General features: G+C 36.4%; 1 protein-coding gene across 1 annotated transcript in view; it reads right to left on the bottom strand.

Moving 5' to 3' along the window:
* Nucleotides 1–9: 9 nt before the first annotated feature.
* b3glcta (beta 3-glucosyltransferase a) overlaps nucleotides 10–12,802 on the bottom strand; it is a 60,193-nt gene continuing 47,400 nt past the window's right edge. The window contains exons 9-15 of the mRNA XM_043259698.1: nucleotides 12,582–12,713; nucleotides 9,111–9,180; nucleotides 6,936–7,049; nucleotides 3,485–3,584; nucleotides 3,222–3,341; nucleotides 1,861–2,005; nucleotides 10–631 (exon numbers count right to left, since the gene is read on the bottom strand). Coding sequence (XP_043115633.1) covers nucleotides 473–631; nucleotides 1,861–2,005; nucleotides 3,222–3,341; nucleotides 3,485–3,584; nucleotides 6,936–7,049; nucleotides 9,111–9,180; nucleotides 12,582–12,713 — 840 coding nt within the window. The 3' untranslated portion in view covers nucleotides 10–472. The remainder of the gene's footprint in view (nucleotides 632–1,860; nucleotides 2,006–3,221; nucleotides 3,342–3,484; nucleotides 3,585–6,935; nucleotides 7,050–9,110; nucleotides 9,181–12,581; nucleotides 12,714–12,802) is intronic.

Genomic DNA, 12,802 nt, shown 5'->3' with positions numbered 1-12,802 from the left:
CACAACAGCTTCACGACAGTCTCATTCGTCATGAGATGCAGCTGGTTTCTGTGTTTAATACTGAAATCAGGACACTGCAAAAACAGGTTTAAGGCAACGGGATTCAGAGTTTATCGTAAATTCCAATATTATAATTCACAATTCCATTCTTTTAGAAAACAAAAGTGTTTAAAAATAAACCTACAAATAACCTTGAGCAGGTTGTGATAATCGTGTAATATAAATATGTCTCCAACAAACATTTAAGACATGCAGCTCCCAAGAAAATACGGTCAAGGGCATTCATACAGACCAGAAGGCACCCTTCCATTCACGTTTGTGCAAGATTCACTATATAGAAAACATGAGAAAAATGAAGGACGCACAATGATGACGCAGACCAGACACACACACACACACACGTTACTACTCTCTCACACACACACACACACACACACACACACACACACACACACACACACACACACAGTCACTACAATTCCTCCTTAGTGCTTTTCTGTAGTCCTTCTGCGTGTTTGTCGTTTTTTAACCACTTGTTGAACACCGCGATAGGGTCTATATTCCAATGTTTGTGGAAGGAAATGGGGGTCTGGTGGGCCAAAAACTCCTTGGCGTAATCCTCTGGACGAGCCTGAGACAGAATCGGAAAATAAGGGAAAGATAGTGTTACATAACGAAACGACTACTGTTACTAACGGCCTGTTATTTGGAACATTAAAAGAAACCCTGAGAAAGAACATCTTCGCCTACGCCGATGAAGTGACGATTATGTTTAAACATGTGAGGTGAAACGAGACGTGAGGTTTGACTGAGAACAAGTAGGCCTTAGAAAAGCAGTGGAAGTGTAGTCTGGTTATACAGCGCTGCTTAAGACCTTTAGTGACACATCCGCTCTGCTAGCATGAATTACTTGGAAAGAAAAACGTCTGATATGCGGAGCACATGAGGACCGCTTCTTACAGGGAATTGATGAAGATGAGTTTAGAAATGATAAGACAAGTCAATGTTACAAGCAATTATATTTTTTTTTCCAGAAATAGCACGTCTGGGCAACTTTCTCTCCATCTGCAAAGATTTTATTTAACACTATATGAAAACACACAAAAACTAATAAGTCTTAAAATTACATAATCTATTTTAAAAATGCACAAAAGCTTGTTCAGTGTTCACACAAATGTAAAAAGCGGACATGGTATCACCAAACCAAACTGAGCTGTCTAACCCTATCTAGCACACTGACAAATAAAGACTGACAGGAAAACAAATGACTCAGGTGTTGGGATACTTGCTGTACTGCCTACACTTTTTGTCCCTCTTGATTAGTGGACAAAACACCACGGGACAGCAATGTGTACCGGCAGCAGGACAGGACAAGCCTTCATGTACTGAAAGAGTCTTTGTATGTGCTTTGACCTAGTTATACATTTAGATTTTAAAAAAAATCTATTGTTGACAATTTAAGCACATCTGAAAATACATGAATAAAATTGGTTAAAGAATAATTCTTGCTAATATTTATTTACTCTAAAAATAAAATTTTTGACAATATAGGTAATGGTGTGAGAGTAGGAAATTAATAAATAAATAAATAAATATATTTAGGTTGGTAACAAATACTGGTGAAAAAAATATATATAATATTAATATTCTGATAAACTGAAAATAAATAGATTTGAAAAAATATATATAATAATACTGATTTTAGTCCATAGTGTATTACTAGGGAAAAACATTCAATTGTAATATGTTGATTATTTTAATTAAATATATTTTAGCATTATTATTTAAATAATCATAAATAATCAGAATATTTTTTAAAGAGAAGTTTGTGGTATTTTAGATAAAGGTGTGTGTGTTTACCTGGTGGAAGAGGGGACTGTGTGTGACAGGAACTCGTAGAGCGTTGAGACACATGCCCAACACCATGTCATCAGGAGCATCGTTACTGTAGCACTTACAGCCGCTGGCCAACAGCTGGACCACAGCCTCTCGACTGAACACCATCCTGAACGAGACACGACACAGCATGCCAGAAACAACTGAATACACCTTATTGAGAGCTGTGATGTGGAATATTGATTTGCAGTGTTTGTGAATCCCACGCAAGAGGTTGTTGCATGTGTACTAATGAGGAAATGCTTCCAAACATGCTAGAAACTTGAACAGCATGTGGGCATTTATCTGTAGGGGGCTTAGTTTGCTCAAATCTGAATTGTAATGTTAACTCTGCTGTCATAGCGGTGCATTACTAATGGCTATTTGTATTTACACCATTAGGTATGTGAAGACATGACAGGAAGGGATTTTTATTTTTTTTTTTATAGTAAACAGCTAGATAAATCAAAAAGAGTTAAGTGATTCTCAACCTTTTTGACAAGAAGGTCTACTGAGTAACATTTGAAAGCCTGGATAGTTTCTTCGATATTTCTACTGCATTCACGACAATGACGCTTGTTTTCTTATTTTTTTATAAACAGGAATTGGAAATATCGAAATATTTAATTAAACACGATTAAGTTTGTGATTCCATATGATTAAACGGGGGGAAATTATTTAAATTTCAATACCTCAATATTTTATTTTTTGGTACGTTTTTATTTTGATTTTTCCATATGTAACTAAATTGTTATAAAATAATGTGATTTGCTGTGACTCTAAAACAGGATTACACAATTACATACTATTTTCTTTTATTAGTTTATAGCACTTTTTACTCTTTGGGACAAACTTATATCTTGCAATCATGTCATGTGGACTGAAAAAGAGTGCAAGGTACTCAATTATATATTTATTTATTACAATGAATATAATTAAATGGCTGACTCTATACTTCTCTATGTTTTACTTAAAATTAGGTATACATCAATATTAAAATTGTGAGCAAAAATTATTTAAAACGTCAATACTAAATACCAAAAAAATATAATGGTTTTAAAAGCATTAGGTGAATGCATTTGTGAAACACTGCATTTAGCATTGTCATTATTTTCAAAGATTAACTTTGATTATTCAACAAGGGTAGGAAATAACGGGGGAAAAAAGCATGTATAATAAATATCCAATATCAATAAATTAAAACACCTCTTTCTCTCAGCAGTTGATTTAATTACGTTAATATAAGTGTCCAATATAAGTCAGCGTGTTGCTTTAAATGTGTTTGGGACACGTGGTTACATCAAGCAATGTGAAAAGGCTGTTTTAACAGTGAAGCAGACACTCACCCCCCACCACCAGTGATGTAACTGTATCCTCCCTGACCTAGTCCATACCCATAGCGCTCTCCCAGACACACCGGCTCACTGGAGTCATAGCAGCTCAGCAAAGCCTGCAGTCTGGGCAAGCTGTGAGAACCAAACACATTATGCCACCCACCAACGTGTAAATTGGTACAAACACCACAGATTCTTTGTAAAATCATGCCATTTTCCAGAAAACAGGCATATGTTGCCTACATGCACACAAACTGACAGCCGAATGGCCTTACCTTATAATAGTATCATCATCTACAATCAACAGCCAATCGGTATTAGGCACGTGACTGCTCAAAAATCTCCTTAAGATGGCAAATGTTTTCCCACAGTGACCTGCAAGCAGATAAAAATACTTAATGGGTTGGAAAGGTACAGGAAAAGTCAGCAAGCACCTTTCAAACATAATGTTCCAAAATATAATCTCTTTAAAACAATGTTCTTGAAAAACAGCTAGGCTAGCTGCGAGTTGACTTTGTCTGAATTTGCTGAGAGCTTTACTAGCAATGTAACGATGAACAGCGAGCCGGTTTTGATATGTGACGATTCAAATAGGTTGGGATGCTAAACAAATCTTGATACAATAGGAACAGGAGTTCATATGAATGTATCTCTGAGGGGGAACTGACTGTCTTTAGAAGTTTGCGTGGTATTTTCTTTTCATCTTGCCTCTAAGCAATACATTTTAAAGGGTTAGTTCACCCCAAAAAGAAAATTTTGTTGTTTATTACCCACCCTCATGTCTTTCCAAGCCTAAAAGACCTTCTTTTATCTTGAAACACAATTACGAATCAGAGAGTCAAACAAAAATAACGACTTACTTAACCATTCGGAAGACATAACTCAGGAGAGATAAATGGATTATGAATGATGTTATTTATTTTTTTTCTACGAAAAAAAAACAACATTTTCTCATAGCGTCACAAAACTGAAGTTGAGCCACTGATGTCACATCCTGTTTTACCAATGTATTTACAATGCTTCTGGACCTGGATTATTTCAGTTGTGTTGCTTTCTGAGGAGGGTCGATTTCATCAAAAACAACTTGATTTGTGTTCCGAAGATGAACAAAGGTCTTGCGAGTTTGAAACAACATTAGGGTGAGTAATTAATACCACAATTTTCATTCTGGGGTGAACTAACCCTTGAATCCAATTAGACCAGTAGCATAGCATTCAAAAATCACCAAAGAGCTTCAATATTATTTAAAACCAGACTCTTCTGTAGTTGTATCATGTACTAAGACCGGGGGGAAACTGAAAAATTGCAATTTTCTAGGCTGATATGACTAGGAGCTATACTCCCATTCCGGTGTAATGATCAAGGAGGTTTGCTGCCGTACCATTGCCACAGCAGGCGCTGTGATATCACGCAGAAAATAGTTCCCAGCTTGCAAGACACGCTCCCTGTGCAAGCAAGAGGGTCTGGCTGTTTTCAGGCACTGTGTGATATCACAGCCCCTGCTGCGGCAATGGTATGGGACAATTTTTTAAAAAAAAGCTTTAAATAGGAAAAATGTTGCAACTTTTTGAACATGATGCCGCTGGTCTAATTGGATTCAAGGATCTATGCTAAGCTATGTGCTATTGCCAGACCCGGAGATTGACTGAATGGATTCAAAAATGGTAAAACTCAATTTATTAGAGTTAGATTGGGATAATGAGCCTATTTCCAAAAAAGGTTAAGTGTTCCTTTAAAATTTAAATTTAGTTTACACAGGTTTCACGGAGCATTAGCCTAATAAAAGGACACCTTTTCATTTATTGTATAATGCCTTCAGTCTCATTTTGTTAAGAAAATATTGCGAGAAAATCGAATCGTGAGTTCAGTAAATCATTACATCCCAAAGCTTTCCAGTGCATCCCTGCACCTCACCGCTGTCATTCAGCTGTCCAAAGACATCACTGTCCATCCACAACCTGAATGGCAAATGGAATGAGAACAGGACACTATATCTACATTATGTACCTTTCGGATAAGTACAGCAGACATGGTGTGATATCAGCGAGTATCAGCGAAATGTTTTCCTAAGCAAACAATCTGATTTTGATATTGAATGGAGAATGTGCACCGTCAGGAGAAGGGAAGACCCTGAAGGAACTGTACGATTAGTAGAACGAAGAAACTGCACTGTTAACAATAACGCCAGAAAGGCACAAAAGCCTCCCTGATAATGAAGGCTAAGGGAAGACAGCAGAACGGACAGGACCCTCTCCACAACAAATATCACAGGCCCCCGGTAGTGTGCTGATCCGTCGAATAGCCAGTAGCCATCAGTTAAAATCTCGCAACACAGAGATGAGGGGAACAAGAAGCAGCCACCCTGATGTGTGACCGTGTGTATATCAGGACTGGGGAAAATCAGAGCCGACTCCTTTTTAGTTCATGAATGTGAATTTGAATTGAATTTGAACTGGAATGAAAGGAAGATTTATTTACTAAACTGCATATAAAAGAAATTCAAAGCTTTACATCCAGCAAGGGCCAAAAAACGAATACAAATATTAAAGTAAATATATAATTGTTATATTATTTAAATATAAGTAAATGTGAAATATGAAATTAGTAAACAATTTATTATAATTTAAGTGCGAAGCTTTCCCACCCTTGCTAGGGTGCGTCAAAAGACAATGATCTTGTATCGACGAGAAGACAGAAATTGTCAAAATTGTTCATTTCTTAATATGAGGATTTGGCATTTCCAATTAATTTAGTCATTTTGTTACATTCTTATTGCCCGTGAATCTTTCGGTACATGATACGCGTATCGTTGCATGCCTAGAATATAAACACATACATATACATACATAAACACACAGTATGTACATAGAATGACGGAACTGCAGATACGTTAACAGATAGAGCATTAGACAACTTTAGAACAACAGACAGAGAGACAGATAGATAGATAGATAGATAGATACTAGAATATTAAAACGATAGATACAGTGGCGTCTTTGATCCCTTTTATTAATATATTTCATAACTGAAAGAATGAATCCTGCTATGATTTGCCTTTGACATTAGGTAAGAACAAGAGAGAAAATTAATAGAATCCACTGAAGATGGATCTTAGTCAGAGACATCACATCAAATGAACGCCCTTATAAATAAACAAGTGGGGAGAACATAGGAACAGAATGTGCTAAGAGCTTTTTAACATCAAACAGAAAAGAGAAGGTGATCAAACAAACAACTGACCCATCTGAAGCGACTTCAAATAAAGTTGTGCTTTCAATCGCGTGTTCAGAAAACAGCAAGAACATAGAGCGCTAGAGGGGATTCTATTCAAATAAGGTGCTCAAATGAAAGGACAAAGTGGCAAATTGAAAGTCTCCAGTGGAGAATATGAAGGTGTACGTCCCACTTTGTGGCTCTGATTGGACTACTTCTAATCAGAAATAAAGCACCGAGTTCACTTCACCATGATGATCACATTTGCATAGGTTATCAGTGGCAGACTGTCATCAAAGTTTAGCTTATGGCTTGTTGGTTGGTTTGGCAGGATTAGAAAGAGATACTGAAAGTTGACCTCAGAGCACATAGCACTGATTAGAATGAAATACAAGTTAATGTAATAAGAAGCTAGAAGCTAATATAAGAAGCTATGAATACAACTTTATTGAAGCACAATATTTCAGTATAACAACAACTCGCATATGATGAAAATGCATTCCAATAACTCACCCCTCTCTGTGTTTGGCACTCCTAGATTAATGGTGGGTATAGAGGAATCGGCATAATCGCTGTAATACTCCAGCAGAGATGCTTGTTTACCCCATGTTTTCTTCACCACGGGAACTGTTGTATGGGAACAGAGAGAATCAATCAATACTGCTGCTTTATCTGACAGCCATCAACATTTAATATCAAAGATCTTGGATGTCGTTTTTTAATACTGGAGTTAAAATTAAATTTAACCCATGAAAACAAACACATGATGTGAACTCAATCCATTGTAATGCCATTGTGTCTCTAACCATCAGTGGCAGAGCAACATTCTGCAGGTAAAAGAGCATCAGATTTGTAATAAGCTGCTCCGACTGTAATACAGATGCCTCCATTTATAACAAGACTTGTAGATACAGCAGAAGTTTTATCTGAAAAATAATTGAAGGGAAAATACAGTTGAGGTCCAAAGTTAACACACCCCTTTCGAAATCTGCCAAATGTTAATTATTTTACCAACATAAGAGGGGTCATGCCAACTGTATTGTTTATTTAGTACTGACCTGAACAAGAAATTTCACATAAAATATGTTTACATGTTGACATCCCTTTGATACGTAATACTGTGTTTTTAGCTGAATGACTCACAGCTGTGTTTTTTTTTGTTAAACAACCTGCTGTTCTTAAAAAGAATTCTTCAGGTCTCACAAATACTTTGGTTTTGTGGCTTTTTTCTGTATTTGAACTAAAGACAACTCATGCACTAATAAGCAACTATTATAAAAGGTTCAAATGCTCACTGATGCTTTAAAAGAAAAACAATGCATTAAAAACCAGGGTGAAAACTTCTGAAAAGAATGGCAGTGTGTACATTTTTCTAATTGTGTTTAATTATCATATTTTTTTCATAAAGTAATGCCCTTCAGAGGCTACAGAAGATAGTTACGTGTTTCTCAGAAGAAAAAATTAGTTACATTTACCCTAATCTTCAAATTCAAAATGTTTGACCCCCCCCCCTCCCATTTAAACCTTCGGTAATAGTTGCATATGAGTCCCTCAGTTGTCCTCAGTATGATATGATGGGTCTCAAAACCTCATGTTCCTTCTAATACCATCCTTAAAATTCCTCAAAGTGACTAGCGAGAGACAATTATGATAATCGGTGCAATTAGATGCAACTGACGTGTCAGTTGGTTAATTTTTTTTCTTTCCCAGATGGTTCTCTAAATTCAAACTGCAACACTTTATCTGTCTCATTAAGTTTGAATTGATGCCTGGTGCTTAGCGACTGCCCAGAGTTGCCGTGAAGGGCTCTAATAGTGGAGAGAACACTGGAGTGATGCCCACCAGGGCACTGAGCCAAAGATCTCTCAATACGAAGTCACTCTGGAGGTCAAACAGTGATGCTTGGCGAACTGTTAAAGCGAGAGGACGTCGGACTTCATCAGCAGTGACTTGAGTGGTGGGAAGCGATGATGTGCAGGGATTGAGGAGCCATGCGGAACTTTTCGCACAGCTTCTGCCACACAATAACGTAACTAACACAAGTGACTACACTTAAAGGTGCTATATGTAGGATTGACACCGAGTGGTTGAATTAGGTACTGCAGTCCAAATTCAAAATATCGGAGATGTTTTTTTTAACCCTTCCCTCCTACTCAGACTTGAAGCACACGCAGGTTGCCAGATTTCCGCTCAGACTCCTGTCATTTTCCAGCTTCCGTGACTGAAATGAAATACGCAATTTTTCTGCCAACTGGTTGAGAAACACTATTGGGTAAACTGGCAGTGGGCGGGTTTCACAAACCAAAACAGAAGCCGACATTCCGAGCCGGAACGCACATTTTCAATGGAGAATTATTATGGTATTTTTATGCTTTAGTAGAGTGAAAATCCTACATGCAGCACCTTTATCGCAACAGTTGTCGTGTCGCGCCATGCCAACAGCTAAACTCTTGTGACAAATGGACCATTGAAAATCATTTTAAATTTGTGTTTAAAATACTTCATAAAATACAACGGGCAGCCATTTATTTTCAAGAATTTGTTGTGTGGTGCCGTGCCACATCCAGTGTAGACAGCTTCACTGATTATAATGTCCGGTGTAGACACAGTGTAAGTGCTCTTGTGAAGAACAGGAGGACCCTCGAGAGCGAGGTGGTGATGTGTGTGTTAGGAGAATGCAGCACTTACCTCTGTCGGAATGGAATTTCTTGCAGGTTTTCACCGCTACAAAGATGTTGTCGCCTTTAACAGGCTGGCCCTGAAGACACAGAGGTGAAGAGAAGGTTTTAAATTACACTTATTTATCATATCATATCATATCATCACTTAGTCATAACTACAATATATACTTTAATTACCGTAAACGATTAGGTTTGATCAGAAGCATTGAAATTTACTATATTATCATTTTAAGCCCTGTTGCTAATGTTCTACTAAAATTAAATAAAATTCAAATAAACTAAAATTAAAATAAAGCTCAAATAAAATATAAATATTAGATGAAAACTTGAATTAAAATGAGAAATGTTGCCTTGGTAAAAAAACTGAAATAAGTTTAAGTTAAAGTACTGAAATGATTAATGAATATAAAACTGAAATTACAAAAATAAAATTACTACAATTAAAATAGAAAACTTAAAATATAAAAATACAAGTGCATACTTAATAGTATATAAACATTTATACTAAAATAAAACTACTCAGTAAAAAAATAATTAAGGTTTTATTTAATATTAATATTCATTTATATTAACTGCACATGGTTAAATAACATCTCTGTACATTCATTTAAAAAAAAAAATTCTGTACTTCTGTATGTAGCGCATTTTTGGTTTTATTATATTAGTGTTATTATATTAGTGTTATATTGTATGTTTGCATTATGTACATACTTTCGTCTGCACTGAAAACTCCTGTCATCAAGTGAAATTTCTTGCGTGCATAAACAGATTAGGTAATAAAGCTTTTTTAACACCTGATTATTACATTAGCTATAATTCATTTAAAATTCTGTTATAAGTAGAAGTAAAATAATCTGCAAATGGAGAAGGATGCAGATAACTGTGCAATAAATGAATTAAATTAACTGCGTTCCCCTTAAAATATGCGTAATGATAAAAAATATTACAATATAAAAGTTGCTGAATAATTTACGCCTTACAGCTCACAAAACTATATAGATATAGATTTTTTTTTTTAAATATTTATTATTTCACTGTTCGCTAATTGCTTATTTGTGCAACCAGCTCACTCTGTTCAGCATCATAATTGACGATTCAGTCTGTGTTGTTGAAACTGCACCTGTGAATTCACGTCAGTCACGATTTTCATTTTGAAGGCATTCCATTAATGTGAGGGATATTCCACATTAGTGTGTTTAGCCACCCCTCATAAACCTTTCTAATTTGCCACTGTGAATCACAACAGGCGTTTTCAAACCGTCAGCAAAATCCATAGACGGTATTATTTCAAAACCATTTACTCTCTAGTCGTTCTTGCTAGCATGTCACAAACTACAACAGAGGTTGTTTATCCTCGGGAAACATCTGACCTTCCATACACGGCAATCCTGCCAGTGTGTGTTTCTGTGTATTTCTAGTAGAGGTTTTGGTTCTGGATCCGAGGAGAGCATACAAAGGCCTGATAACCGTAACTGAAGTAAAAGTGCTCAGCACTGCTTCAGGGAGATATTGCTTTGATCTGAGCCCACTGTGAATATTAATGCCAAGAGATTCTGGATGTTGTTGTCAGAAGAGACGAAACGTAGGGGCCAGAGAGGACAGCTAGTCCTGACTGAAATGACTTGATAACACTGCTGCCCTTCTGAACAGCCTGCAGTGGAGACGGTGGTTAAAAAAAGGCATTGCTACTTAAAATATTTTGCTTCCCTTAATCATTCTGTAGGACGACTGTTCTCACATCATGTACAGTGTAGGTCAAAAACACATTAACGAAGGTCTACATAGATATTTCAGATGGCTGGTGATTGTCCCATTGACTGCCAAGTTATTTACACTCCAAAGGTCAAGAAAAGTTAAATGTACATTCATTTAATGCAGTTCTGGGTTCTTTGATAACCTCGTAGATGTTTCGTTGTTGTGCTCTTGAAGTAATTTTGGTAGGCTGGCCACTCTTGAGAAGGTTTACTACTGTTCCAAGTTTTCTCCATTTGTGGATAATGGCTCTGACTGTGGTTTGCTGAAATCCCAAAGCCTTAGAAATGGCTTTATAACCCTTTCCAAACTGATACCCGTCAAGTATTTTGTTTCCAATTTGTTTCTGAATTTCTTTGGATTGTGGCATGATATGTTGCCCTTTAAAAGCACGCTTCACTTTGTCAGACAGGTTCTATTTAAATGATTTCTTGATCGAACAGGTCTGGGTGTGGCTAATGAAACCGAACTCTCTTTATCTTTCTAAAATAACGTTGTTAATTTCTTACACAATTTAACTAAAGGTAAACCTATAGTGCAAGATAGGTTTGGACAGCTTTTTTCCCTTGATGAATTAAATATTAATTTTAAAACAGCATTGTTTGGTGCTATGAATCTTTTGATTGTGACAAATATGTACAAAAAAAGCCCAAAAGAAAAAAACAAACAGGATGTGGGCAAAAAACTTTTCACAAAAACCTTTTCTGTATAAATATGGTGCCGTGAAAAGGTTTAATGATTGTTTTGTTTAACATTACAAATTAAAAAAAAAATGTTTATTGTTTTTTACCATAAAATATCTTTGTTAATTTTTTTTCAATTCACTTTAATACTCATAATTACCTACGTGTGACAAATAAAGTGCCTAAAATGGAAATGAGTAAAATACTTAATATAACTAAAAGTATAAAAGCTTGTCAAAAACGACTCTCGAGTTTCACTCAATTCAGAGCCTAAATCCCAGCAGCTTATGAATTATGTATTATAATGTTTCCAAAAGAAATCACAAAGTGGCACTTAAAAATCAACGAGATCGTAACGGTCCATAATGGGACGCGGCAGACACTTTAATGTGCTTGATGGTGATGTCTGCGAACAACCCAATTCACATATTCATAGTCCTTTGCGTGAAGTAAGCATAACAATTATGAAGTGAACACATAGCTGCAGTCTTCAGATTGAAACAGGATGGGGCTGATGACCAGCAATGGATTAAGATCAATGGATGTTTAATTGAACTCATAATTTTTGGTTGGGATCAAAACCCAGGCATTCAGAGGCTAAATATAGAGCTATAATAAGCGATCTGTCAAAACATCCTCTTTATCATCTTCATGTACTGATGCACTGGATTGATTTTCGGTCGTGCGCACGCAAGGCTATTAAATGAGCTGTTGTTTAAAGGAAAACATTATGTAGCAAATTACTGTGCAGCAATTTTCTCAAATGGATAGTATTATCTTAAAAGACTTTCTTTTGAGAAACACACACACACAAATCATCTTCTCAAAGTAAAAGCAATACTCTGATACTCTGTTACTCAGGTCCCAGCAAGTCTGACACTCCATTTAATTTATTAATTTAGAAAATGCTTTTATCCAAAGTATTCCAGCACAAATCCCATTCATTACTTCCACCCAAGGTTTGCGCCTCCTCTCCTGTCAACCTTCTTCTCATACTGATTAATTGCGTGTGACAGGGGTGTTAAGTGCTCGGTGTTACCTACACACAGTGGTGATTGGTTGCTGACAGTGGTGGCACAGTATTGAGCTCTTGGATTGTGTTCTGGTACTGTGCAAAACTCTGGAACCCCTGTCAGTCGGAGTCCCTTCCCGTCCTCCCAGATGTACAGTGCCACCTACAGGAAAAAAAAGAATAATGATGTAACAAAACATCATTATAAAGTAATAGCTCTCAAAGAAAAGTACTTGCTGATATTTTATATTA

Source organism: Puntigrus tetrazona, chromosome 15 (genome assembly GCF_018831695.1).
Source record: "Puntigrus tetrazona isolate hp1 chromosome 15, ASM1883169v1, whole genome shotgun sequence".
NCBI classification, from domain to species: Eukaryota; Metazoa; Chordata; class Actinopteri; order Cypriniformes; family Cyprinidae; genus Puntigrus; species Puntigrus tetrazona.
Note: the sequence above shows the minus strand (reverse complement) of the source record. Positions and strands in the feature narration are given on the sequence as shown.